Here is a 26,130-nt window from a genome sequence, read left to right on the forward strand (position 1 = left end):
CATGAAGTAGGTGTAAATGTTGGTTCATCAGCAGGTTCTTGATGCTGTCAGCCCATACAGCTCACAGTTCAGGCAGAGCACACATCTAGTTTTAAGGACTAGGAATATTAGGCTGATGACAAAAAATTAAATTTGCAGCAGATTTTTCTCAGACGAGGATATAGCACCAAATCAGCCTCATTCTTTCTTTTGTATTTGCTGTTGCATACACCTGTTGCCACTTAAACTCCGCCCCTGCATGCCTGTTCCACTGGGAAATGCTACATCAGGCATCACTACCCCCACTGCAATTCACATTTGATAGTAATTAGAGTTGCTTTGTGTAATTTTCACAGTAAACAAAGGCTGCGGACGGCTGCTTAAGCACACCCAGTATGACAGACAAGAACAACAAAACAACTTACTGCACTTTACAGTTTATTCTCATTATCAGCTTATTTTTGGTAAAACCTGAGGCACCAGTGTCACATTACTCCCAACTGATCACCCAGGCATCTATAAATCCTCTATAAAAATCTATAAAAATCCTAGATTCTGTCTTAATTAACACCCTCAGTATGCCAACTGTCTATGTTACATTGAATGCAAAAAAGCAGGCAGAAACATTGCTTTCCAGAATCATATCCTTAAAACAAGCATTCATTCAAATTCTGTGGCTACAGCAATTCCGAATAAAAGCACAAAGCTTCTGTCTCTCAGTTTACAGCTTCACATTAGTGCTGCACTGATGTAACAGCACACACTCCCTTTGTTTCTTGTCTTTTGTGTGTTTACCTAATTATCAGACAAAGGCGTTTGATGAAAATGTTGCACATGGCGATAGATAGCTAGGGATATACCGAGTCACACACAAAGCTTTGATGAGACATTCACTTCATTTCAACACCTAATATAAGCAACTTTTAATTGTATCTTATAGTGGAAAAGTAGATGAGGCAGTATCTGAAGCCAGATAGCTCATGTGATTATAATAGAACTCTCTATTACACAGCCCAGGACAGGCACCAACAGATCATTCCTCAGAGACACATTCACACTCAGGTTTCTTGTCATGGCGTTTAATTAATTCTGCTCATGTGAATAGCACGGACAGCTGCAGACACAGCGAGAAAAACAAAAACACATTACTTTAGTAATTGAAACTATGGCACCAAATGTGCCTGGCCCTAAACTCCTGATGGTTTTCAGTGGAGTACTTAGCAGATGGTTTTAAATGACTGTGACATTTGTTCAGCCCTTCTACAGTATTTTGGAGCTCCAAGCGAGAAAAGCTCACATCTTGGCCAGCACTCAGACGTGCAACCCTCTGGGTCATTTTTTTTTATTATCAATAAAAATTTGGTTTGTTTAGGTCAGCGCGTCATTTTGATTAAACTCCTCAGACTCAAAATGTCCAAGGTTACACTGATGCGTTAAGTCATGGCACAAATTACAAAGCCTGAGCATGCTACCAGTTAAACTTGATTTCATTCAATTAAAGCTCCATTAATGATGCAGTTGTTCGACACTGTCTTTTATAGTAAGTACTTCTGGGCTTTAAAAAAAGCCGCCGGCCTTTAGATAAGAGCATCTTAGTGTTTATTAGCAGTTCAAAACCTTTTGTGTGCAAGCCTGACACAAAGCAGCAGAGTCAGTGCAGCTGCTGCTAGCAGACTGAATAGGTGCAGCTAATTAAAAATAATTAGCTCTATTGGCCTGTTCCAAGCTCAGCGATATAATACAGTGTGATCATGATCACTATATTTCTTAGTGAAATAAAACACATATCTTTTCAGTGAGTCCAGTATTTATTACAGTTACTTTTTTACACAACAATGCTGCCCTCTCAAGTCTCTCCCTCTCTCTCTGCTTGATTAAAATGCCATTTAGTCCTATAACCTTCTGATTAAAGATTGTATTTGTTGGACAAGTTGATATTCTTTTTATGAATATGTGTTTTGTCATGCAAGAATGATTCCCTTTGGACTGTCACAGGACTGTTTGACTGGAGTGTTCCAACAACCTGTCTCCAGTTGTTGCATACTTATTGTTTTTGTCTTAAAAATGAACATCTCAGTGGGAATTGCCTTTAATTTTGACTGCCACTTAACTCAGTGGGGAAAAAAGTGAATGAAGGGGTGATGACGGGGAAAAGCACACTTCTCCTTTTCATCTTTTCTTTGATTCATTTTAGCCGTTTGAACGAGGAATTAATCAAAAAGTGTCTTGATCTTAAGAAATTCCCAAGATAGTTGTACATAATTTTGATTAATACTGGTGATATTTGCTGCCTCCAGTTTCAAAACTATGATTGTGAAAGAAAACAATAGGAACATTGTGGTTTGAAGAGATAAGAGTTATTGAATGTGATTTGAAGTTCACTGCATCAGATAATATTTTTCCTGTTGTTGCCAGTGCCTCCAGTCAATATGCTTCTAAATTCATTCTTCTTCCTCCGCAGATCACCATCACCGACCACGGCATCCCTGCTAAATCCACCACAGTCCGCGTCATCGTCCAGGTCCTCGATGAGAACGACAACAGGCCATTGTTCCTGGAAAAAATCTACAAGATCCAACTTCCTGAGCGGGAGAGGCCTGAGAGAGAGAGAGCCATGAAGAGAGACCCGGTGTACCGGGTGATTGCATCAGACCGCGATGAGGGGCCTAACGCCGAGATCTCTTACAGCATCGAGGAGGGAGACGAACACGGCAAGTTCTTCATCGAGCCCAAGACTGGTCAGGTGTCATCCAAGAAGTTCTCTTCTGCGGGAGAATACGACATTCTCACAGTGAGTATTTCATCCCAGGGCTGCATACTGCCCTCGGCCTGACAGCCTCGCATTAGGCTGTAAAGTTTTACAACAGATGCATGTTTATTGTTTTACTGTTTTATTCTTCTCATTCTTAAGTTTCACAATCTCTTTGTTGCTCTGACAACCAGTTTATTCAGGCTTCATGTTTAAAAATGCGTCTGTAACACAGACCAGACACTAACAGTCCACGCATATCATGTGTAAAGTGATTTGCAAAAGCATCTAATTCAGTTTTTAAGAAGCATGTTTCATCACCAGGCAACAACAGCCAGTTAGGACCAAGATATTACAAGTTTCAGATGAAGTTTTGTTAATAACAAGCAAATACAGTGAATCAAAATGAATGTTATCTGTCACTTTCAGGCAAGGCAAAAATGACTTTTACTCTCTTTTAGTCATTGGAATTTATTTAATGCTAAAACCCAACACTCATTTTCTTGAATTGAATAAATTTTGTTTAGATTTGTGTCTCTAAAATCCTAAAATCCTGCTTCAAGAAGACACTGCTCACCACTGTACTCTAGTGTTAACTCTTCACAATAGGATGAATCACAAAGGGACACCACACAAAAGGTTGTTTTGTTATGTACAGATCCTGCCAGCATGAACAGCAGGACTGCTTTCACTGTTTTCTTTTTAACAGTCTGCCTGAGATGTACAGAAACTCAAGCTGTTACAGCTGTTAGTTTATGTGTGACATAAACTTTCATCCTCTGCCTCTTCCTCAGATTAAAGCTGTCGACAATGGACGTCCTCAGAAATCCTCCACTTGTCGCCTGCACATCGAGTGGATTCCCAAACCAGAAGTACCAGCTGACGCAGCTCCGCTGCTTTTTGAGGAATCCCCATTTACATTTTCTGTAATGGAAAGTGACCCTGTGGCGCACATGGTGGGAGTCGTTGCCACAGAATCCTCTGATGTCCCTGTGTGGTTCGAAATCACAGGTACTGCCTCTGTTACACAATTGTTGTTATGTACATGCATGCTGTAAAAATGTGTTTTTATGCTGTAGGTAGAAAAACTATTTAGGACTGTGTGTGTGTGTGTGTGTTTCTATTTTTATTACACTAACTGTAAGGTTCAAACATCATTTTTGAGCCAGGTTAGCTGCATTAAAATGCAGGCACCTGCATATTTTTTTTAACATAGTAGTCATCTATAAGTGAAGGTAGCATAGCATCACTAATTTTTTCCACAAGCCTTTAAACATAGAGCCTTTTTCTCTATATATACAGTTACTGCGCTCTGCCTTTATGCAACAAAGCAATTTTATCATAAATCAGTAGGTCAGCTTGAATAAATATTGATACTGTTCTTGAGTTTGAAATGCGTTATATTTGTTTACAACTTTAATGATCAGCTGTGTTTTACATAGCCCACTCTCTCTTAACTTAGTTTTTTTGTGTGTGCATGATCATTTTTAAAATGCTCCTTTTGGAAATGCTTGCCTCTTCCTTCTTTTCTTCCAGCCTGTCTGCACTCTAATCAATGTCTGACTGACACATATCTTTTCTCTTCTCTTCTTTCTCTGTGCTCTTTTACTGCTTTCTCTTTTCTCTGGAATGTTCTGTTTGGTTGGATTTTTGCAAGACGGCATAGAGGATTCTGAGATGTTTTACATCCTTCAGATGGCTTGTGACCACAACTGTACAGCAGAAGGTAGCTGCTGGGATCTCCTAATGGCTGTGCTGTATTAAGAGATCATCTTACATTTTGTGTTGGTGCTGCCTGTTGGCTGTGGTTGACTTGTGTTGTGCAACGGTTTTGATATTGTGCCACATTTTCCCCCTGATTAAGAGTCTCACAAGGGCTGCAAATACCTCCTCTCCTTATTCTGTGTAAATTAGAGCTCCAATTTGTAGCCATTGTTTTACAGTTCAGAATCCCTTTTAGTAAACATTATTGTGCTTTTAATCATTCACCTTATTTGCTGTATATGTATACACCCTGTTTATTGTTTGGGTTTATAAAACAGCTATTAAGCCAAACCTCTACTGATAGCGATGACATCAACATAAGTGCATCTGTTCATTGTTATCTTCGTCATCAGCAGAGCAGAAAATTGATGTTTACATGTCCATCTCAGTGCCCCCATTCAGTGTTTATGTAACCTTGTTCCATACACACAAATAAGCGATGATTTATCTCTAATCTTTTGTCTTTCCTTTTAAAAAAAATTCACTCCACAGGTGGCAATTATGACAGCCGCTTTGACGTGGGCAAGGCCAGTGGAACCTTGATTGTAGCCCGGCCCCTGGACGCTGAGCAGAAATCAAATTACAACCTGACAGTGGAAGCCACAGATGGGACACGAACTGTCAGCACTCAGGTAATTGAAACACTAATGAAACGGTTGGAGGCTGATGAGGCAGTTGTCATGGTTCTGTTTTTCTCGTGTGAGAAATAGCGGGAGTAAAGAGAGGGGTAATGAGTGAAGCAGCGGCCAAACTGTCCTGTTTGCCGGGACACATTGATGCTTTGATGCTATCACTGCTCTCAGTAGGGCAGGGGAAAAAAGACATTCAATACTCTAAGTGTCATTTCATACATTCTTGACCTGATTTCTAACTCTATAAGGCCGCCTTGAAAAAATATGAGATATGATACAGTTAGGCTGTGCTTGCATGAGAGGATTTTCTTGCATTGCCCGGGACTGTCTGTGCTGTGTGGTTAAGATTTACTTCAGAGACACAACTGTAGCACAACCTGGAAATCTCACAGGATAATCCACTGCATTTTAGTAGTTTAAAATGTGCATGCAAAAATGACATGTTGAGATGTCACAGGGTTTTTTTATGGGGCTTGGCCATGTTCAGTGACTTTGTGAAGTCCTAACTGGTTGCTTAGCAACTTAATAGTGACCACAAAATTCCCAAGACCCCAAGACCATAGAGGTGCCATTAGGTGGACTTTTTACCTTCTTTTCTGTTTCCAACCCCTCAGGCTAAGCTAATGTAACATATGCTGGCTGTAGCAAATGAGTGTAGAGACAGACAGACAAATATTCTGAAGCAGCCTAAGTAAGAATGACATTTTGTGGGCAGTGAGGTTTTTCCTCCTTTGTTGTCTTCATTCTCAGTTGATTACCCTGCACTTCCATTGTCTCTTTTCTGGTTGCGGAGTTGCTGTGATGTTAGTGCTGTCTAGCCACAGTTTTTTTTTTGCATTAGTAAGCCCCCTCCTATCTGCTGTGTCTGCCCTTGAACCTACAAACCACCTCCTACTTTCCTCTGAGAGGAACAGATTGGCAGAGCCTCTTCTGAATGGCCTGAAAAACTCAATATGGAATAGATATGATGTTCCCCAGCTGACACCGAAGCTGAACAGCCACGATAAAAGCTTTTTAGCATGCTAGTTGTCCTTGGTTTTTGTTCACATGGTCATGCCTTGTCCATGAGATTATGAACATTTTTACATGATAGTTTGGGTCATATGTGATGGTGGCATTCAAAATGTTTTGTCCTTTGTCCTCAAAGGAGAGCTTCACAGAACTGTAGCTAGAAAAGAATCTATTTGTTGTCACTCTGTATGAATAAAGCCTTTCATCATCTGGCTGCTGTGCTCCACTGAGCCTCGGATGAAGCGCCGCCTTCCCTGGCATTTTGCAGCTCATCCGCGGAAGCAGCACGTCCTTTAGTTTAGTGCAGAACCTTAAAAAGAGCCACAGAGTTCCTGTTTTCTCTCCCTGTAAAGCACTTTCTTAACAGCCCTGGCAACAGTCATTTATTTAAAAGCCTCTCAGCAATTCTGCATGCTGTGACATTTTAAGTCAAATTAATCACATTCAAAGGTTAACCTATTCAGGATGTAATTCACAGTGTAGCTTGATTTTCAGTGAAACTGCCTGTACCAGAAACCCTTTCATAGCATAAAAACACTGAACATATCTTTCTGTGTCATTGTTACATATGATTGTATTACTCCTAAGAAATTTGACAAGTACCATGAGCACGTGGTGAAACTTACACTGATGTCAGGGCATTTTTTAAAGCTAGACATATTCATCAGTCATTTTTTGTATTTGTGAATCTTAGCAGTACAATACAGTGCAACATTTTTTTTAAACACAAGCTTAAACTTTCCTGCACAGATCACAAAAGATGCTAACTTTGAAATTATTTCATCACCCACCAGTTTCTTGCATTTAATTGAAATCAGTCAAAGAACCCTCAGTTGTATACCGGATGAAGCTTGCTGGCTGCAACAATAGACTCTTTCTCACTGCCTGCAGATCATAAATGTGCATATTTTTGTGCATATAATATTAGAGCTGTGACTGATCTGCTCTCTTGCAGATGAGTGCTTGTGTATATACCCAGCTGACCACTACAGGTCAGCTGTTTTCTGTCAAGGGAGCGGATTTACTGAATTTGTATGCTCTATAAACCACACTTTGTGATGTAGGCCAGCTGCTTGGGAAATGTTTGGGATGGCCAAATGGCGACTGATACAGGCATATAGAGGCATTTGCAGATACTGTAGCCATTACACAAATTTCAATGGCTCCTAAATGGTTAGAGTTCCCCTGTATTCATACTGGAGGAAAAAACAGCAACACCCACTGAAATCTGTTTTTTTGTTTGTTTTTAGTGGAAAAAGGGTATTGCTGGGTTAAAAAGAGTGCAGCAGTCTTGGGCATTTATCGGCTTCAGCTGTGATTGGCAGTGATGGGAATGTGACACTGACGTGGAATGGCTAATTTGTATTTCTATCATTTTCTATCAGTAACTTTAGCAAATCGTTGTCATCTCAGCCACAAAAACACTCCCTCCAAACATTTGTACTTTTTACCAGGCTGGCTATATGGTGCACTGACGATGTTATGTGTGACAAAGCAAAACAAATAGCAATAAATGGAACACAATATTCATCTTGCATTCAAATTTGAGACAGCATCAGTTGTTTGACTAGCGCCTGTTCAAATACTATGTTTCTTTTTTTTTTTGAAAGCCATCTGAATGTTTTGGCTACCAGCTTGTTTATTCAATAACAAAGCTGTGACAGTATTGCTCTGTTAGCTAGGTTTAACAAAAAGTGTCGACTCACACCTTTGTGGGAAGTGCATGGTTATTGTAAAAGGATGTATTATGTTACATCTTAAGATGAGTCACGTAAAAACCAACCTGGTAATTCCCTCCCATTGAAAGAATGTAATATTATAATGTAAAGATTATTATGTCAAAGACAAGATTATGCTTTGTAATCAATTTCTTCATCTCTGTACATGCAGAATGAATCCAATAAGACATAACAGGGAAGAATATTTGCAAATAAAATGGTTAGTTATTGAGCATGAATTTGTTTTCTGTGGGAACAGTATGTTGTTTACTTTAAAAACAGCTCAGATTTTCACTGCAAATTAGATCTACCCCATCACACACACACAGTGCACCTCGTGAAAGCTCAAAGTTGGCCTTATCTATTCCTCAAATCAAAGTCATGTGGAAAGTGTGCTGCCAGACTGGCTGGCCTATTTTCTCTCTCCTAGGAATGTTTTTTTTTTTTGTTCCTCTCACCCGTTTTGTCTATCTTTCTGATTTCTTCTTCTTAAAAAAATGTCCACATTTATTGGCCAGCCATTCAGGGATGGTGATTTTTTTTTTTGTTTAGGTAGAATAAAGTGCAAACAAGAGCGCTGGACCTCTGTGGGTAGTGGGCTGTGTTAATCCTGTTTTGGGAACATGTTGGGAGTGCTCAGTGCCAGTGCCCTGCCTTTGCCCGGAACCTGCCACCTGGCAGGAGGGCTTCCTCTCCTACGCATGGCACAGGAGGACCATGAGCACAATAGAATCTCCCTGTGCCCTGTGCTGGATAACACACAAAAGGTCTATTCAGAAGGCACTGTTTAAAACCCACTTTTTTGTGTTCCTGTACGTCTTTTTCATGTTCAAACGAAATCGGTAAAAATAATTTAAGCCCTCTGGGGGGCTCTGGGTATTCTGGGGATTCTGGTTTGTGGGAGGTCTATGGAAAACAGTCAGTTATTCTGTTCTGTGCTTTCCATTTGACCGTTGTAGTCCTCTGAAGGCGTCTCTGAAGGATCAGCTGATGTAGACAAGGGGAGCCACATTCCAGCTCGGGCACCTCATAGCCAGGAGCTGCGCCAACAAGGCAGCCTCGGCATGCAGCCCAGCCTCCATCCCGTCTCCCCCTCTCATCTCTAGCTATATGACATCCTCCCTTGGCTGTGCAGAAGTACCTCAAGCTGTTCTGCTCACAATCTGTTCCTGGTCTCCTGTTTCTCATGTTATCTCTGTCCACATTACAAAGACTGTCTTTATGTCTCACTCAGAAGCTTCAGTTTACTCACTCACACATACATGTTTTCTCACCATCGATGCAGACACTTGCATTTTTTCTCCTCAGACACATCTTTTATTTGTGTATTTCTTTCTTTTATTTTTACCCACAACATGTTTTAATGTGACCATTTCCCCTTTAGTTTCTTTGATTTTTCCCTGCCCCATCTCAGTCTCTTCTCTGCCTTGCTTTTTTTTGTTTTTTTTGTATTTTTTTAGTATCTCCATCTGTCACGTCTGTGTCCCAGTCTTCTTCCTCCTGAGCAGTCCCACAGGAAGCCATATACAAAGACTACAGTTTTCCTCTACACCAGCATTTCTGCTGCAGTCAGGCTGTATCATGCTGCTTTGTGATATTTAGGGGCAAAGTTCTTTTGAAGTGTTGTAGAGCCTCCTTGCAAAGGCAAAGAGGGTGTGTGTGTGTGGGGGGGAGTGAATAGCCAAGCTTTCTAGAATAGTACATTGTGGGTAGATGAAGATACTACAAACCGGGTTCCATTGCTTTCTGCTCCTCGACAGCACTATCAGCCTTCGCCACCTTACTCACTATTCACAAGACGTGTTATCTGACGCTGGCCAGATTGAGACACATTGGACAGCCTCTTTGTGTGGAAGCACACATTTTATAAGAGTTAGTGTGTGAGTGTGTGTGGGAGGCAGCGTGCATGCATATGCATCTGTATGTGTAAAAGGTAGATTGTGAGGCGTCAGGGATCTGGTGCTATATGATGTCTGGCATAACATGAGAAGGCATGCTTGGAATGAGATAGACTGTCATGTTGTAGACGGTGCAACATGCACTGGAGGCCCAGGTTCATGTGCTTCCTCCAGTATAATGTCGCATTTGAAAAAAAAATTGTATTTATTTTACATTACACATCCTGATTAGCAGTGCGACATGGCTTTCTCACGACACATGACTTGTGGCAACCGGCCAGATTACAGCACTGACAGACAGCATGCAGCCCAGTGCTCCCCCTGTAAGATGACATCTGTGAGCCTCAGCAACATTGCCAACATCACAGCACACAGCAGATTGCAAATGTTATCAGTCTTGTCAGGTTGAGTCTATATTTGTCTCTGATATAGGCTCACGGTGCTCAACGAACACTATTATGACAACAAACATTGGGCAGTTGTTTTGACCAGAGATCTGACAAACCCTGGTAAGGTAGTAAGCAGTCACCTGGTCAGAGCTTTTGTGACTGATGCTGTGATGTGTCCCTGCACCAACCAGCTCAGCTTTGACCGTTTCCTTACGGGACACCACCCCCTGGTGTCTGGTATGCAGGTGTCTAATCTGAGCTGATCCCTTTGTTCCCCATGTTTGGCAATGGTAGAAGCCCCCTCGCTGGTCTGGGAGGCAGAGATGGCATTCCAGCGGCTCTCCATAATCCTCTGTCGGAAGTCCAGTAGACGAGTGGCTGGTGTTGATAAAACATGCTCCCAGTGGAATTTTACAGTTTGGGGATGTTAGATTCTTTGTCATGTGTGGAGGGGAAAAAAACAAAGAAAAAAAGTACAAAGTAACTACACTTTTGTGCTGTCCAAAGCAAGAAACACGGATGTAAAAAAGGAGAGTCATGAATTTAAATCTAAACAGGACATTAACAAAAGAATTACAACAGCACATTTAAGCATTTTAAAAGTTTTATCGCTCTCACTGCACTGTTGTCAGCTCAGTTTATCAGACAGGTACTCTTGATTTAACCCGCTGCTCCTGCAGGAAGAACCACAATTCATTAAGATGCATTGTGGTTATTCAGCATTGATTTCTCTTTTTCACTGTTAGAAGCGTCAAGGGACCATTCAGCTTAAATATTGCTTTTGCTATCATATGTATCGGTCAAGTCTGTCAACACACTGCTGCTTATTATCACAGAGCTTAGGAAAAGCATTTGAAAAGTTTAGAGGTTGTGCAGATGGAAGAAAGGAAGGAGACTGAAAGATAAATAGATCATTAACCCTGTTTTTGCAGTAATTCCCACAACATTTCATTTTTGTTTGTAGAAACGTAAGCGATGCTTTTAATCATCTACATTTCCAACAAAAAGATGCACAATTTGTAAAAGCTAGTTGAGGTGCTTAAACATATATTTTTCTGCCATCTATTTTCTTTCTACAGGTGCTTATTCGTGTCATTGACACCAACAACCATCGGCCAGAGTTCTCGCAGCACGTGTACGTCGTGAACATCCCTGAAGACAAACCGGTGGGGACGGAGGTCCTGCAGATCAGCGCCATGGACAGAGACGAGAAGAACAAACTGACGTTTACCCTCCTGAGCAGCACGGATCCCTTCAGCCTGAGGAAGTTCCGACTAGATCCAGGAACAGGCACTCTGTACAGCACTGAGAGACTGGACCATGAGACTATGCACCGCCACGTCCTCACTGTCATGGTAATTAAATTAGCAATACTTTGATAAATACCAGAGAAGCATCAACATATTGTTTAATAGAATTTATTTTAGGATTGTTTCCTCATTAGAAAACGAAACACCCATGAAATTAAGATAAGCTTGATTGTTTCTGTTCTTTTCACAATATGAATAGTTTGATTATGCCTTTTTTCATGAATGAATGATCCTTGAGGGGCCCGCTCACTCATGTCTGTTTCTGTTCTTTCTTTTCTCCCTACCCCTTTTATAAATTTCACCTCTTAGGTTAGAGACCAGGACATTCCAGTTAAGAGGAACCTCGTGCGTGTTATTGTCAACGTGGATGACACCAATGACAATGCACCCTGGTTTATAGGCACGCCTTACTCTGGCCGTGTATTCGAGTCTGCTGCCATAGGCTCGGCCGTGCTCCAGGTCACAGCTCTTGACAAGGACAAGGGCGATAACGCAGAGGTTGTGTACAGCATCGAATCGGGTAAATTCTCACTGAGTTACTGTGCCACTGTGCTGAACCACAGTTTCCCCTCATTTTTTTCCCTCACTGAATAAAGCTTTCATTGTAGAATAAAGCAAATGAAACATGCATGAGTCATCAGCGTTACTGCCCACAGGATCGTGATTATGAATGAAATACTTTACAAAGACTAGGAGAGAATTGAAGACTTTTTAGAGGCTCTACAAATACGTGGGAGATGGGCAGATTGCACACAGCTTTTCCCATGACAGCTTTCTCCTACATTGAACTGTTACATGACAACAAGAAACAGTCAGCACTTAGATCTGTATGCATAGCTGAAATAGCTAGGATGACTTATTGTTGTGATGTCTGTTTACAGTCCCAGACCAATATGATATTATTCTTTCGTCTTTTCTCTTACAGGAAATGTTGCAAACTCTTTTGCTATCGACCCTGTTCTTGGAACAATAACAGTATCCAAAGAGCTTGATCGCAGCAGCAAGAAAGTGTTTGAGCTTACTGTGAAGGCATCTGATAATGGATTACCGCCACTGTCATCTACAGTCTCTGTACACATAGTGGTTACAGTGTCTGACAACGCAGCCCCCAGGTTCACTGAAAAGGAGTTGTCAGCAGAAGTCAGTGAATCGGCCCAACCAGGGAGCTTCGTGAGCTCTGTGACAGCCATCAGCCAGTCGTCTGTTTTCTATCAAATAAAAGCTGGCAACATCAACAGCGCGTTTGATATCAACCCAAACTCAGGAGTGGTTGTGACGCAGCAGGCTTTAGATTACGAGACCACCTCGCAATACAAGCTCATTATACAGGGAACAAACATGGCCGGACTTGCCAGCAACATGACACTTTTGATTCATCTTAAGGACGAAAATGACAATGCTCCAGTCTTTATTCAGAGGGAATTCAAGGGGGTAATCAGCGAGTCGGCCCCTATCAACAGTGTTGTTCTGACCCATGAAAACACCCCCTTTGTCATTCATGCAACTGATGCTGATTGTGACCAGAATGCCATGCTCATTTATCAAATCGTTGAACCATTTGCACACAACTACTTTGCCATTGACTCGAGCACCGGAGCCATCAGAATCACAACAGCTCTGGATTATGAACAGAGGAGTGTTTTCCACTTCACAGTCCAGGTCCATGATCTAGGAATGCCACGGCTGTTTGCAGTGACAGCGGCCAATGTGACAATTGAAGTAATTGATGTTAATGACTGCTCACCATTTTTCAGCCAAGAAGTGTATGAGACAAGTGTCATAGTCCCAACATACAAAGGGGTTGAAGTCATTCAAGTTAATGCTACGGACTCTGATTCCGGTCCAAACTCCAAACTTATTTTCTCCATCTCTGAAGGAAATATTGGTGATAAATTTCAAATGGATCCAGTAACAGGAATAATCACTATTCAGAATGTGACACAGCTCAGGAGCAGATATGAATTAAAGGTTAGGGTGTCTGATGGTAGATTTGCTACCGTCTCTACAGTAAAGATTAACGTAAAGGAAAACAAGGAAAGTAAGCCGAAGTTCACTCAGGAGTCCTACAAAGCTTACATCCTGGAAAATTCCTCAGAGAAGAAAACTCTTGCTGTCATTGCTGCTGTTGGCAATCAGGTGAATGAGCCACTGTTCTATAAAATTTTGAACCCTGATAGCAGGTTTAAAATCAGCCGCACATCTGGGGTTCTCTCCACCACTGGGATTCCATTTGATCGTGAAGCACAGGACACATTTGAAATTGTTGTGGAGGTCACCAAAGAGGATAAATCTGAAAACGTCGCTCACGTTTTAGTCACTGTGATTGTGGAAGATGTAAATGACAATAAACCTATGTTTGTGAACCTTCCCTATCACGCTCTGGTCCAGATGGATGCAGAGGAAGGCCAGGTCATCCGTCAGGTCACAGCAGTGGACAAAGACATGGGCTCAAATGCAGAAATCCACTATCAACTTAAGGAGCATCAGGAGCACTTTCAGATTAACCCCTCTGGTGAAATCTCCCTCATAAAGAAGTTTGAGAAAGACTCACTCAACACAGACTTTGTCATTGTTGTAATGGCGCAGGATCGTGGAGAACCACCTCTCTCTGCAGAAGTAGAAGTGCCAGTAACTGTGGTGAACAAAGCAATGCCTGTGTTTGAGAAGCCTTTTTATAGCATTGAAATCCCTGAAAACATTCAGCTACATTCTCCCGTGCTTCATGTGCAAGCCAATGATTCTGAGGGCCCTCGTATTGTGTACACTATCTCCGAGGGAGATCCTTTCAAACAGTTCACTATTGATTTCAACACAGGTGTTATTCATGTGAGTCAGCCGTTGGACTTTGAGACACATCCCGCCTATAAGTTAAACATTAGAGCCACAGACTCTCTAACTGGAGCCCACTCTGAGGTGTTTGTTGATATCATACTGGAAGATGTAAATGACAACGTCCCTGTGTACCTGTCAAAGTCCTACTACGCCAATATATCTGAGGCCTCAGTTATTGGCACACCAGTTTTGCAGGTTGATGCCAAAGACTCTGATACTGGAAACAACCAAGAAGTATTCTTTCAGCTGGTTGAGGAAAGAGGGAAGAGTTCTGATTATTTCACCATTGACCGTGACTCAGGAATAATCTCAACAGCTCAGGTTCTGGATCACGAAGAGTTCCAACAGCACAAGCTGAGAGTCCGTGTAGTGGACGGTGGGGTTCCCGCCCTCTCCAGTGACGTCATTGTGACCATAGATGTCACTGATCTGAATGACAATGCACCAATGTTTACCGAGCACACGTACAAAACCACCATCAGTGAGCTGGCCCCACGTGGACACTTCATCAGCCAAGTCCAGGCATCTGATCCAGACAGCTCAGACACAAATAATCTGGAGTTCTCAATTATATCTGGAAATGAAGAGCAGAACTTTGCCATCAACAAACACAGTGGCGCCATTGTCATCTCCAACCACCGCAGGCCACATATGCAGCCTCTTTACAACCTCAATGTATCAGTGTCAGATGGTGTTTTCAGAAGCTCAGCTCTTGTCAAGGTAACAGTTATTGGTGCCAACTTCCACAACCCCACCTTCTCTCAGGAGGACTACTTAGTAGAGCTGGTTGAAAACTCACGTGTTGGAACCTTGGTAGCTGAAGCAAAGGCCACAGATGATGATGAAGGCATTTATGGGCAAGTAACATACCAGATAGTCAATGACTTTGCAAGAGACAAGTTCTCTGTTAATGAAAATGGAGAGATTTTCACTCTGGAGATCCTTGATCGTGAAAACACAGAGGAGAAGGTTATTCCCATTTCTCTCATAGCTAAAGATGGTGGTGGAAAAGTAGGCTTTTGTACCGTCAATGTCATCCTGACAGATGTCAATGATAACTCCCCACAATTCAGGGCAGCGGAATATAAAGCCACGGTTGCATCAGATGCCCCAAGGGGAACCTCTGTGGTCAAAATTGCTGCATCAGACATGGACGAGGGAAGCAATGCTGACATTCAGTATTCACTTGAAGCAGATGTTGAAAATGTGGAGGAAAACTTTGAAATCCACCCGACCTCTGGAGTTATTGTAACAAAAGAAAGCCTCATTGGACTTGAAAATGAGATGTATGCATTCTTTGTGAGGGCAAAGGACACTGGGAATCCACCCAAGCATTCTGTTGTACAGGTTTACATCAGGATTGTTTCACCAGAAACACCAATTCCAAAATTTGCTGAACCACACTATCGTTACACAATTGCTGAAGACCTTCCCATCGGGACAGAGATAGACGTGATTCAGTCTGTGAGTGAGCTCCCTGTCGTCTACAGCCTCGTCAAGGGCAACACTCCCGAGAGTAACGGAGATGAAGTGTTTGTCGTAGACAAAGACAGCGGGGCCTTGAAGCTTCAGAAGAGCCTTGACCACGAGACGACCAAATGGTACCAACTCACTTTGCTTGCCCAAACCAAACAAGAGAACTATGATGTAGTTGTGTCTGTAAATGTAAACATCCAGGTGAAAGATGTTAATGATAACAAGCCCGTGTTTGAGTCAGACCCATATGAGGCTGTTGTTGTGGAAAACCTTCCAAGTGGGACTCAGGTGATACGAGTCAAAGCCACCGACCGTGACTCTGGAACCAACGGCCACGTCATCTACAGCCTTGACCCCAAGCAGAACTCACCAGAGATCTCTGAGCTGTTTGCTGTAAATAGTGAAACTGGATGGGTGACAACCCTAAAAGAGCTGGACCGTGAGAAGAAGAACGAATACACAATTGCTGTCTTAGCCACAGACCAAGGAGACAAAGTCCAGCACGTCACAGGCACCAGAGTGGAGGTATCGGTCGCTGATGTAAACGACAACCCACCACGCTTCACCGCAGAGATCTATAAAGGCACAGTCAGTGAAGACGACCCTCCTCCCAGTGGGGTGATCGCTATCCTCAGCACCACAGATGACGATTCTGAAGACATCAACAAACAAGTCAACTACTTCATCACAGGTGGGCGTTTATTATTATTTTGTGAAGCTGATAACAAGTAAACCCTGTGTTTACTCTCTGCTCCTTTGTGTAACAGTTTTTCATAAATACAGCTTAGAGGAGGATCATCCATTTATGCTACTTAATTTAATGATAATATCTCATCTTTGAAACATTATACAGTCCTGTTATCTGTTAAGAGTCAGAGTTATCGCCTAATCTGCCCAAGCTGTAGGCAAATATTTAGGTCATTATGCGACAGAAATGTATAATTATCTGAATAATGCTTTGAAATACAGTGGGAAAAATACTTCCTCTGGTGCTAATTAGCAAGTGTGAATAACTATGCCAAAGTCTGGGAGTATCAAGAGGATCAGAGATTATTAGTGTATGTATCCTGCTGTGTATGGTTTTGCGTGTATACCAGTAATGTTTGCTTTAGAAATCCGAAATTTGCTTTGTGAAGCAGAATTGGGCACTTAAAAGGTGCTTTCGGTATTATAAATTGATTGAATAGAGTTTAAGATTGAGGATGAGTTTTTATCCTTGAGAGTACTTGAATGAGTGCAATATTTCTTTTTTAACACCAAACAGGAGGGGACCCCCTTGGCCAATTTGCCATCGAACACATTCAGAATGAATGGAAGGTCTCTGTCAGGAAGCCCTTGGATCGGGAAGAGAAGGACAATTATCTCCTTAACATTACCGCCAGTGATGGCATCTTCACTGCCCGAGCCACTGTAGAGGTCAAGGTGCTGGATGCCAATGATAACAGCCCAGTATGCGAAAAGGTAAACTTTGTTGAGATCATAGCACTTTTTTTCTGTTTGAAGTGCTCTTTTCTTCTCTGTACTCACTTTAATTTCTTCTCCCTCTCTGTTTTCCTCCATCTGTCCTCCAGTCTGTATACAGTGAAAGTGTCCCAGAGGACTCCCCTGCTGGCAGGCTCATCCTGCAGGTCTCTGCCACAGATGCCGACATTCGCTCAAACGCCCAAATCTCCTACGAGCTCCAGGGAGTTGGATCTGAATTGTTCATCATTGACTCAGACACAGGTCTGTATCTGTGTGTTAACAGGCATTGGTTCAAACGTAAGAAGACTGGTGATTGTGCTCAGTGAAAAACATTCTGTATAAATAATTAGTCTTTTCTTTCTTTATGAAGCCATCTGTGTCCACAGATTTCAATTTCCTTCCAGCTGTGTTGGAGGTTATTCTGAATGTAGGACACTCATGTTAAAGTCTCTCATGAAACACTCTTGGCCCTCTGTTTCGAGCCACAAAATCAAAAAAGGCAGCTCAGCAAGACAGCAGTGTTACATTCTACATGCGAATTGCAATCCCTCTGAAAAATGTTATTTTATGTGTGTTTGTGTGTGTGTCCGCCACAGATGAGGCAAGATAGTTTTCTCGTGCGCAGTTGTTATTTACTTATTCACTTTTAAAAGGATGGAGAACATTTCCCTGCAGGGCAACTGAGAGACCCACAGTGGCACTAAAGTACAGAGTTGCACACTTATATTGAATTTATGGCTGCTGTACTTCTTGCCTGCAGATAATTTCTTCTGGGAGGGCCTCTAAATCAGACATTCCATCGAGCTGCTGGGGTGAAATAAAGAAAGAAAATACACACAGACACACAAAAGCAGTTCATCAAACTAGCCTGCATTGAAATAGAATGCAAAGCAAATACACAAACTGATCGTGCAGATTTTTAACAGCCATACAACACATCTGCTGTTGTGTAGAAGTACTGTAGTCTACCTTAATATGCTGAGGCTGATGCTAAGACACACAAAAAGGCAACAATGCCATCCAGCTGTCTTTTGGCAAACCTCAATATTGAGCTACTAGCAGCAGTGCTACTGTTATGAAAAGGGAATGTTATATTTTTTTTCTTCCTAGTGCAGACAAGTAGGATTATTGCTGATGAGGACCGCCAACAGACTCTGGAGTTTTCCAGAGAGGTTGCGGTAATGTTGGCTGCTTCACATCCCAGGACACTTCCAAGCTGCTCTTCGCTGCCAGCTCTGATGTTTCCCTTCATCACCCCTCTCTATTTGCCATTCTCCCCCTCCTCTCGTGCTTCAATTACTTATTTATTCCCCCTCTCGTCTCTGTAGAAAGCCATTAGTTGTTTGGATGCTTTTTACTTTGTAAGTAGACAGTAGACAAGAGAGTCACAGTGATTTAGAGTGTACATGATTTGTACTCTTATATAGGAACTCATTTGGATTAAACATTTCATGTCTATGGATTGTGAATGACATCTTTCTGCTCCCTGGAGATTCCTTGTCTGCATTTCTTTTCTCTCAAACTCCTTCTGCTTGCCTACAGGGGAGTTGAAGACCTTCCAGACCCTGGACAGAGAGGCGCAAGATGAGCACAGGTTCAAAGTGCGAGCAGTGGATGGAGGAGGACGGTACTGTGAAGCTGACATCCACATCACTGTGGAGGACGTCAACGACAACTCGCCACAGTTCTCAGTCGACCAATACAGCATCACAGTCTTTGAGAACACAGAGACGGGCACATATGTGGCAAAACTGCTGGCAAATGACATCGATACTGGTGAGAATTTTTTTCAACCTTACATCAGCAGCAGTTTGGTTGAAGAAACTGCCCAGCTTTTGAGATGCCTCCTGTTCCAGCTGTGTTTGCTTATGCAGATTGTTAGATCTCCATACAGCAACTTTAATGTAATGACACTGTTCCTGTACCTGCCAAGCATGGCACATGTGCAGTATACTATGATAAGAGTACAGATATACCACTTGAACTATTCATGATTAGTAATAGTAATTTTCAAACAAGGGATTTGTAACTTCAGACAGTGGTAGACAAAAACAGGCCTCTTATTCCTTGCCAGCAATCGTCCATTGGTGTTGGTATCAGTGTTAACAGCTGGCGTGTTTTTAAAGAAACCTGGCTTCAACATGAGTGTGATTAATCAGTATGAAGTTTTTTTTTAATCGTTCTTGGCATTTTTGCCTGTATTAGTTTACCAGTGTCAGATACAGACAGGAAATCTGGAAAGAGAGAGGGAGAGAGAGAAAGAATGACATGCAGCCAAGGGCCCAAGAGGCTCAGCCTTAGTTTTTTCATCTTCATTGATCCATGAGGAAGATGTGGATCATCAGTTCTTGTGATTTGGGGTTGGGGGAAGCCCCCTCCATTCAGATTGTTTAAATGCTGAGTATCAGTCTGCTCTAAGGCCTACACTCTGTCAGCATGTGGAGAGGTCTAAAATGTGAACACAAAGATTTAAGTTTAGGGAAGTTTTGTAGTAAAGAAATGGATTAAATGTTAATTTTATATTATACATGTAGGAGTTAACCCTCATGCATTGTTCGCAAACACTACCCTAATGTGTTGTTCGGGGACAAAAACGTCCCCTAACTTTAACGGTTTTAAAAATATATTAGATAAATATTTTTTTGAATTTTTTTTGCATAGACCTTTTAATTAACTTCAGTTCTAATCAACAGTAGTGAAAAAATCATTTTCCCCCAGGATTTTAACCCTTTAATCACCAATTTTATAAGGGGTGGTGCTGAAAATTGAAAAAAAAAACACACAAAATGGCTCATTTTTAATAGAAAAGGTGAATGTGGACTGGATTCTTTTGAACCTTTATTACAGTCTTGGTCATGTCAAACATCAGTAAAAAAATTGACTTGATTGCATTATTAGTTTTTGCACAGCACTGGATTTTCTTTTTTTCTCCCTAATGTGTTGTTCGGGGACAAAAACGTCCCCTAACTTTAATGGTTTTAAAAATATATTAGATAAATATATTTTTGAATTTTTTTTGCATAGACCTTTTAATTAACTTCAGTTCTAATCAACAGTAGTGAAAAAATCATTTTCCCCCAGGATTTTAACCCTTTAATCACCAATTTTATAAGGGGTGGTGCTGAAGATTGAAAAAAAAACACACAAAATGGCTCATTTTTAATAGAAAAGGTGAATGTGGACTGGATTCTTTTGAACCTTTATTACAGTCTTGGTCATGTCAAACATCAGTAAAAAAATTGACTTGATTGCATTATTAGTTTTTGCACAGCACTGGATTTTCTTTTTTTCTCCCATTTTGTCCCATAGACTTACATTATAAACACACTTTTTTTGACTGCACAGCCATGGCACTACATAATCATGCATTCTTGATTGTTGGTGGTTTACCCTGTTGGTAGGAGGTAAAATTTGTGATTTTTACAGTTAACAACTTAATTACCATATTAACCCTTTACCTGCAGGCCTGTGCTCATGTAGTGTAGTTTCTGGCTTGTATATGGAGTTATAGGGAGTATTTTAGCACATAATTGTGTGTCTACACACTGTGTGTGTATGTTAGAGAGGAAGAGAGCCATTTGCACACTGTCAGGGAAGGAAAGTCAGGAAAATAAAGTTACTAAGTAAGTGAAGTGTACCTAATTCAGACGTACAACGGCGATGCATAAGCATGTAAAATGAAAACATCCAGGAGTTCTGGCGTCTGAAGTTGTGGATGGGTAAAATAGCTGTTTTTTTTTTTTCAATAAAAAATGATTCAATTTGTCCACATATTGACAAAGTTATGGCCAAAATAAACAGAAAAATTTCTCTCAGAGGACAAAAATGTCCCGAACAACACATGAGGGTTAAAATCCCTTTATAACTAATTCCCTTTAATTAAATTGCATAGTAGATGGTGTATGGTTCCCTAACGAATTATTCTCTCTGATTATACTAACAAATTTGAAGAGCACTCAGTTGGATAGTGTGTTCCTCCAGTCTGGATGTTAATGATATTTTCTCTGTTTGCAGGGTTTTAATATTTTTTACTTGCCATGAATGTTGTTTTTTTAGTATCCTCAATAAACAAGTATCAGACCTGTGTGTTAGTTAAACATTAGAGATACTGATAGGTCCCACATAAATCTGTTTCCATTCAGTTTCTGCTCAGGCAATAAAAAGCTTATTGTATGACAATGGCTGCCATTTGCCTCAACAGTGTGCTTAAAAAACAGTTAGCAGCCAACCCGCACATTAGTCAGGGTCACAATAAAATAGTGTACACATGCGCTTCAGAAATGTAAATTAAAAATAGCTTTTGGCATCATGATATGTGCATATGCCTCTTAGCTCAGTGCTGACTGGTTATGCACAGTTTATCTTTCCATTGTGGATCTGCATTGCACTAAATGGCAAGAGGGAGGGATAACAAATGTGAAATTTCATGAATGATCAACCCCTCAAATTAAAAGCTCCATTACACTCTAATGAAATTCTTCTCTCTTCAAGCTGAATTCTCAAAAGGGATCGTTGCAATTTTCCATTTGCCTGGTGCAAAGCCACAGGGCCACATTTTTTATCTCTGGTGTCTCCTCCTTTCAGCAAACATTGCCAATCAGTAAGAGGCTCACACTTGGATAGTTCTGAGAGGTTGGACCAGGCAGTTTAGTCATTTAAACTCCTCCAGTTTTTTTCCTTAAGAAACCAGTGGACCTGCCATTGTAGATTACACCTTTAGTTTAGCGAAGCAGGACACTGGAGCTTGAAGACGCATTTCAGGCTCTGAACTGACAGAGAATCAACACTGTTTCTTTCTATTTCTCTTTTTTTTCTAGTGGACTGACAGCTTGACAGAACGAAATAAATTAAATATCAAGGTTAAAGGTACTTGAAGGAAGGCTGGGGAAAAAAGGTGCGTCCCACAGTTTATCCAGGGGCGATAATTATTTAGAATAAAAGCAGAGAGGGATTTAATCAGTATTTCTTGCACACATACACACCTGACGATTGCAGGATTTATTTATTGTGTGTGCATGTCCGCTATTTTTTGATTTAGCTACAAGCTTGAAGCATAGCTGCCAAGCCCTAAACAGACATCTACAGTGTACAAAAAATACGCAATTTAGCTGTGACCTAGTTCACTCAAGCTTCAGTCAACTGTCTTTGCAGCCAACCATCAAAATGCAAAGTCTACCGTAACCCTCCTCCTAAAAGAAAAGCTTTATCTTCCATATATGACCCTGCATATCTCTGAGTGGACTCATTCTTGACTCTGTCTGCTATGTGCCACAGCCTTTATGATCCCTCTGTGATGTTTGATACTTACCCACATCGCAGCTCCCTAGATCGGGCCACTGTTACAATCTCTGGAAGGCAGCACTTATCATTGTGGAATGATTACAAACCAGACAGAGAAACAGATACAGTCTGGTGCTGTTGGTCTGTGATAAACTTCTAAATTCCTTTTCTGATTCAGTTTTGTCCTTTATCACTGTACCTGGATCAGTGTCTCTGCCTGCCCTCTGTGCTTCACTGCTGTGTTATTTGCTCCCTTCAGTTTCTAACATTGCTGTTTTGCAGACATTTGTGTCTCAAGCTTGCTGGCAAAATCCCTTGTAAAGATGTCCACTTATTTGCAAATGGTATCTCTGAAGCCTTTTGAAGATTAGTGTACTTTCATTCAAAATGTGTCCTAACATTACCTATTAATTGTCTGTCAGTTGACAAATTAATAGATTAATCAAATGTTCCAGCTCCGCTTTAATAATAAACATTTAAGCAAAGGGTCTGTGATCAGCCTACAATCATTAACATCTGTGTGTGAGGCTATATAGCCAATCATAGCACAGCACAACTCACTTAACCACCATTAAGCTATTGTCTCAAGCATGATCAGTCCAAAGTGATGAGAAACCATATAAGCAGGGCTCCCTGCGGTGGTCTCTCTCGCATGATAATGAGATCCACAGAGGATGGGGACACTTACCTGATAAATGGCCTTATAATAGCGTATTCCAAATGGGGGCCACCTGCAGAAAAGCATTATGATTATTATTGTGATCCGTCTCTGTCTCGTTTCTGGGACTGTCTCGCTTGTGGGAGGACATGAGTTATGAGCATGGCATGGATTAGACGTTTACAGCTTCTGTTTATCAGGGGCTGTGTGAAAGATGGATGTTTAGGGATGAGGATGGAAGGTGACACTTTTAATCATTCAAGAATCAATACATCAATATAAGAATCAATATGCTTGTTAACGCCCTGTACTTAAAGGGGAGTATTTTTGTTGATGTAGCCATTAATTGACGATGGCGTTTCACTTATAGTCTTTATGCCTGAAATGTGGGTGGAAGAACAGCTACTCAGACAAGATGTAAACTTATAGGTATCATCAGCATGTCTAATAGACCTTTTCTGTAATTCCAGGTCTCAATAGCGACATCCTCTACTCACTGGTAAATTCGGCCGAAGGATTTTTCTCTATTGATGAGCACACTGGTGTAATCAGCCTGGAGCGCCCCCTGGATCGCGAGGTGCAGTCAGTGTATGAGCTGAAAGCCCGCGCCAGTGACCAGGGCTCGCCACGTCTTTTATCGCTGTGCCAAGTGGTGGTCTCCGTCCTGGATATCAACGACAATCCACCAGTTTTTGAGCATCGTGAATACACAGCTACCGTGTCCGAGGATGTTGCTGTGGGCACCCAAGTGCTCCGTGTGCAGGCAGCCAGCAGGGACACAGATGACAACGGAGAGATCTCGTACAGCATCATCAGCGGGAATGAGCATGGCATGTTCAGCGTGGATCCACGTACTGGTATGTTGTTGCACGAAACTTTTCTCTTACTGTCTACTTGAATCTCCTCTTGTTGTTGATGTAACTCGTTTTTTTGCACCAGTTTTAGCTAAATTAAATTTCATATTTGATTTAATATAGGCAAATTAGATGACTTCTCCAGTCTTCACAACAGGTCATAAATATATAAACATCTAAAAATATTCAGTATTGTTTTTATATCTGGATTGTCTGCATTCCATCCTTAACACTATCATCCTAAAATTGCCACAGGAACAAGACATCTTGACCTGTGTGAAGATATTTACAAATGAAAACATTTGCAAATCAGACTCACAAGGACTTGAGTTCAGCTATCAGTGAATTTCTGCCAATTTAACAAACAATTCCCTGGTTTGTTTCAGTGTCTGTGGTTGGCTACTTGCGTCATTTCTGTGCAAACATGGGAAAAATAAATTTCTGCAAACAGTGGAGGCAGGTTTTATTTTTGAATGTCAAATAAGCATCAAAGTTGTATAACCATTTGGCAGTTTATAGTGCATTTGAAGTGAAAATATTTGCAGGTAGAAGAATAAACTAGGTAACAAGATTCAAGAGTGCAAAAAAGGAGTTGGTTGCAGCAAGGACAGTTATATTGAAAGGGAAAATTATGGGTCTAAATGATGGTATGAATGAATTGTTAATTTTTCTGCAGTGTGTTTATAAACTGGTTAGGAATTTTGTGTGATAACATCGCTTGACTCACCTCAACACCATCTGCTCAGCTGTGATGTTTACTCTGCTGCATGTGCCACAGACAGAGATGAGAGTAGCGTAATCTATGAGATGGCAGTATACTGAAGTGTTCAAGAAGCTTTTTATGTTTTATGTTCTGTGAAAGAAAAGTTTTTTTTAATATACACAGAAACACAGATACTGATACAGCAATAGGCTAGTATTGACCTTTAATAATAACTGATGACGAATATTGGTTAGGCTCTAATTTTGATTGGAAAAATTGTGTAACAAATTCACTACATTCCTGTCTTTCCACTCTGTGTGTGTCCTCAGGTGATGTCTTTGTGATTGAGCCGCTCGATTACGAGGTCTCTCATGAATACTACATTACCATAGAGGCCACAGATGGAGGTTCACCACCCCTCAGTGATATGGCAACTGTGAACATCAACTTGACTGACGTCAATGACAACAAACCCATCTTCAGCCAGGATGTGTTCACCACCGTCATCAGCGAGGATGCTGAGCTGGGGAAGACTGTGATGGTGGTAAGAATGCACACGCTGTCTTTAGGGACATGTTAATATATAGCAGGCTCTTGTTGGAGGAAAATAACCCCTAATTAGTATAAAGCTACATGCAGTGTGAGCGACTGTTTTCATCACTCTCCTTTCCTCCAGCTAAATCTGTCAGTTCGCTCACCTTCTCACTCATTTACTCCCTCACAGCCTTTCTCCTCTCTGCCCATTACTTACTGAATACACTATCACATATCTGCACCTGTGGCAAATCACCATCTGGTAGAACAGCTAAATTAGGACCTGTGCTCTTCATGCCCGCTGCCCCCCTGTTCTCGTGCACTTATCTGCCTCACATGCTCAAACAGTTTAATTAAAAGGCATTTGACTCATTAAGCCCCTATCCAAGATAAAGCCATTTTCTGCCTTTTGCATGTAAAATCCACCAGTGCTGCCCACCTCTTCTCCCTCCCTTTATCAAAGACCTCTGCTTATGGCCATTTATCAGTCTAATATACCTGAATATAAATGATCCATCAGAAAATTAGATTTTAATACCTGCCATTGTTTCGTACTTGTAAATCTTCACCGTCTGCTGATTTCCCTGGGGATCTTTTTCAGTATGTGACGGATGGTGGCTTTTAAGACTGTGTGCGTTCCTGTGTGTATTTTCTTTTATCTGTGCATGCGTGTGTGGGAGAAGTGTAAACAGCGAGAGTGGAAGGTTGTATGCGTCTGATATTACAAGAGTTATCAATTAATTTACACTTTTTTTTCATAATGGACTGATTATTTATTTTGTCCAAAAATATCTTATAAAATAGTGAGAAAAAAATACAGTTTGGGTTCTTGGACTCCAAAGTAGATATTCTTTTTACTGTGATGTAAAAGTGAGAAAC

At 41.2% G+C, this 26,130-nt stretch overlaps 1 protein-coding gene across 4 annotated transcripts in view; it reads left to right on the forward strand.

Annotated features, from left to right (window-relative positions):
• fat1a (FAT atypical cadherin 1a) overlaps positions 1 to 26,130 on the forward strand; it is a 69,097-nt gene that overhangs the window by 29,968 nt on the left and 12,999 nt on the right. For all 4 annotated transcript variants that reach the window (XM_028415517.1, XM_028415536.1, XM_028415509.1 and 1 more), the window contains exons 5-15: positions 2,441 to 2,770; positions 3,523 to 3,739; positions 4,985 to 5,124; positions 11,220 to 11,495; positions 11,760 to 11,970; positions 12,376 to 16,449; positions 17,023 to 17,219; positions 17,330 to 17,483; positions 18,765 to 18,998; positions 23,631 to 24,017; positions 25,047 to 25,261. In XM_028415517.1, coding sequence (XP_028271318.1) covers positions 2,441 to 2,770; positions 3,523 to 3,739; positions 4,985 to 5,124; positions 11,220 to 11,495; positions 11,760 to 11,970; positions 12,376 to 16,449; positions 17,023 to 17,219; positions 17,330 to 17,483; positions 18,765 to 18,998; positions 23,631 to 24,017; positions 25,047 to 25,261 — 6,435 coding nt within the window. The remainder of the gene's footprint in view (positions 1 to 2,440; positions 2,771 to 3,522; positions 3,740 to 4,984; positions 5,125 to 11,219; positions 11,496 to 11,759; positions 11,971 to 12,375; positions 16,450 to 17,022; positions 17,220 to 17,329; positions 17,484 to 18,764; positions 18,999 to 23,630; positions 24,018 to 25,046; positions 25,262 to 26,130) is intronic.

This window comes from Parambassis ranga, chromosome 1, assembly GCF_900634625.1.
Source record: "Parambassis ranga chromosome 1, fParRan2.1, whole genome shotgun sequence".
Lineage (NCBI taxonomy): Eukaryota > Metazoa > Chordata > Actinopteri > Ambassidae > Parambassis > Parambassis ranga.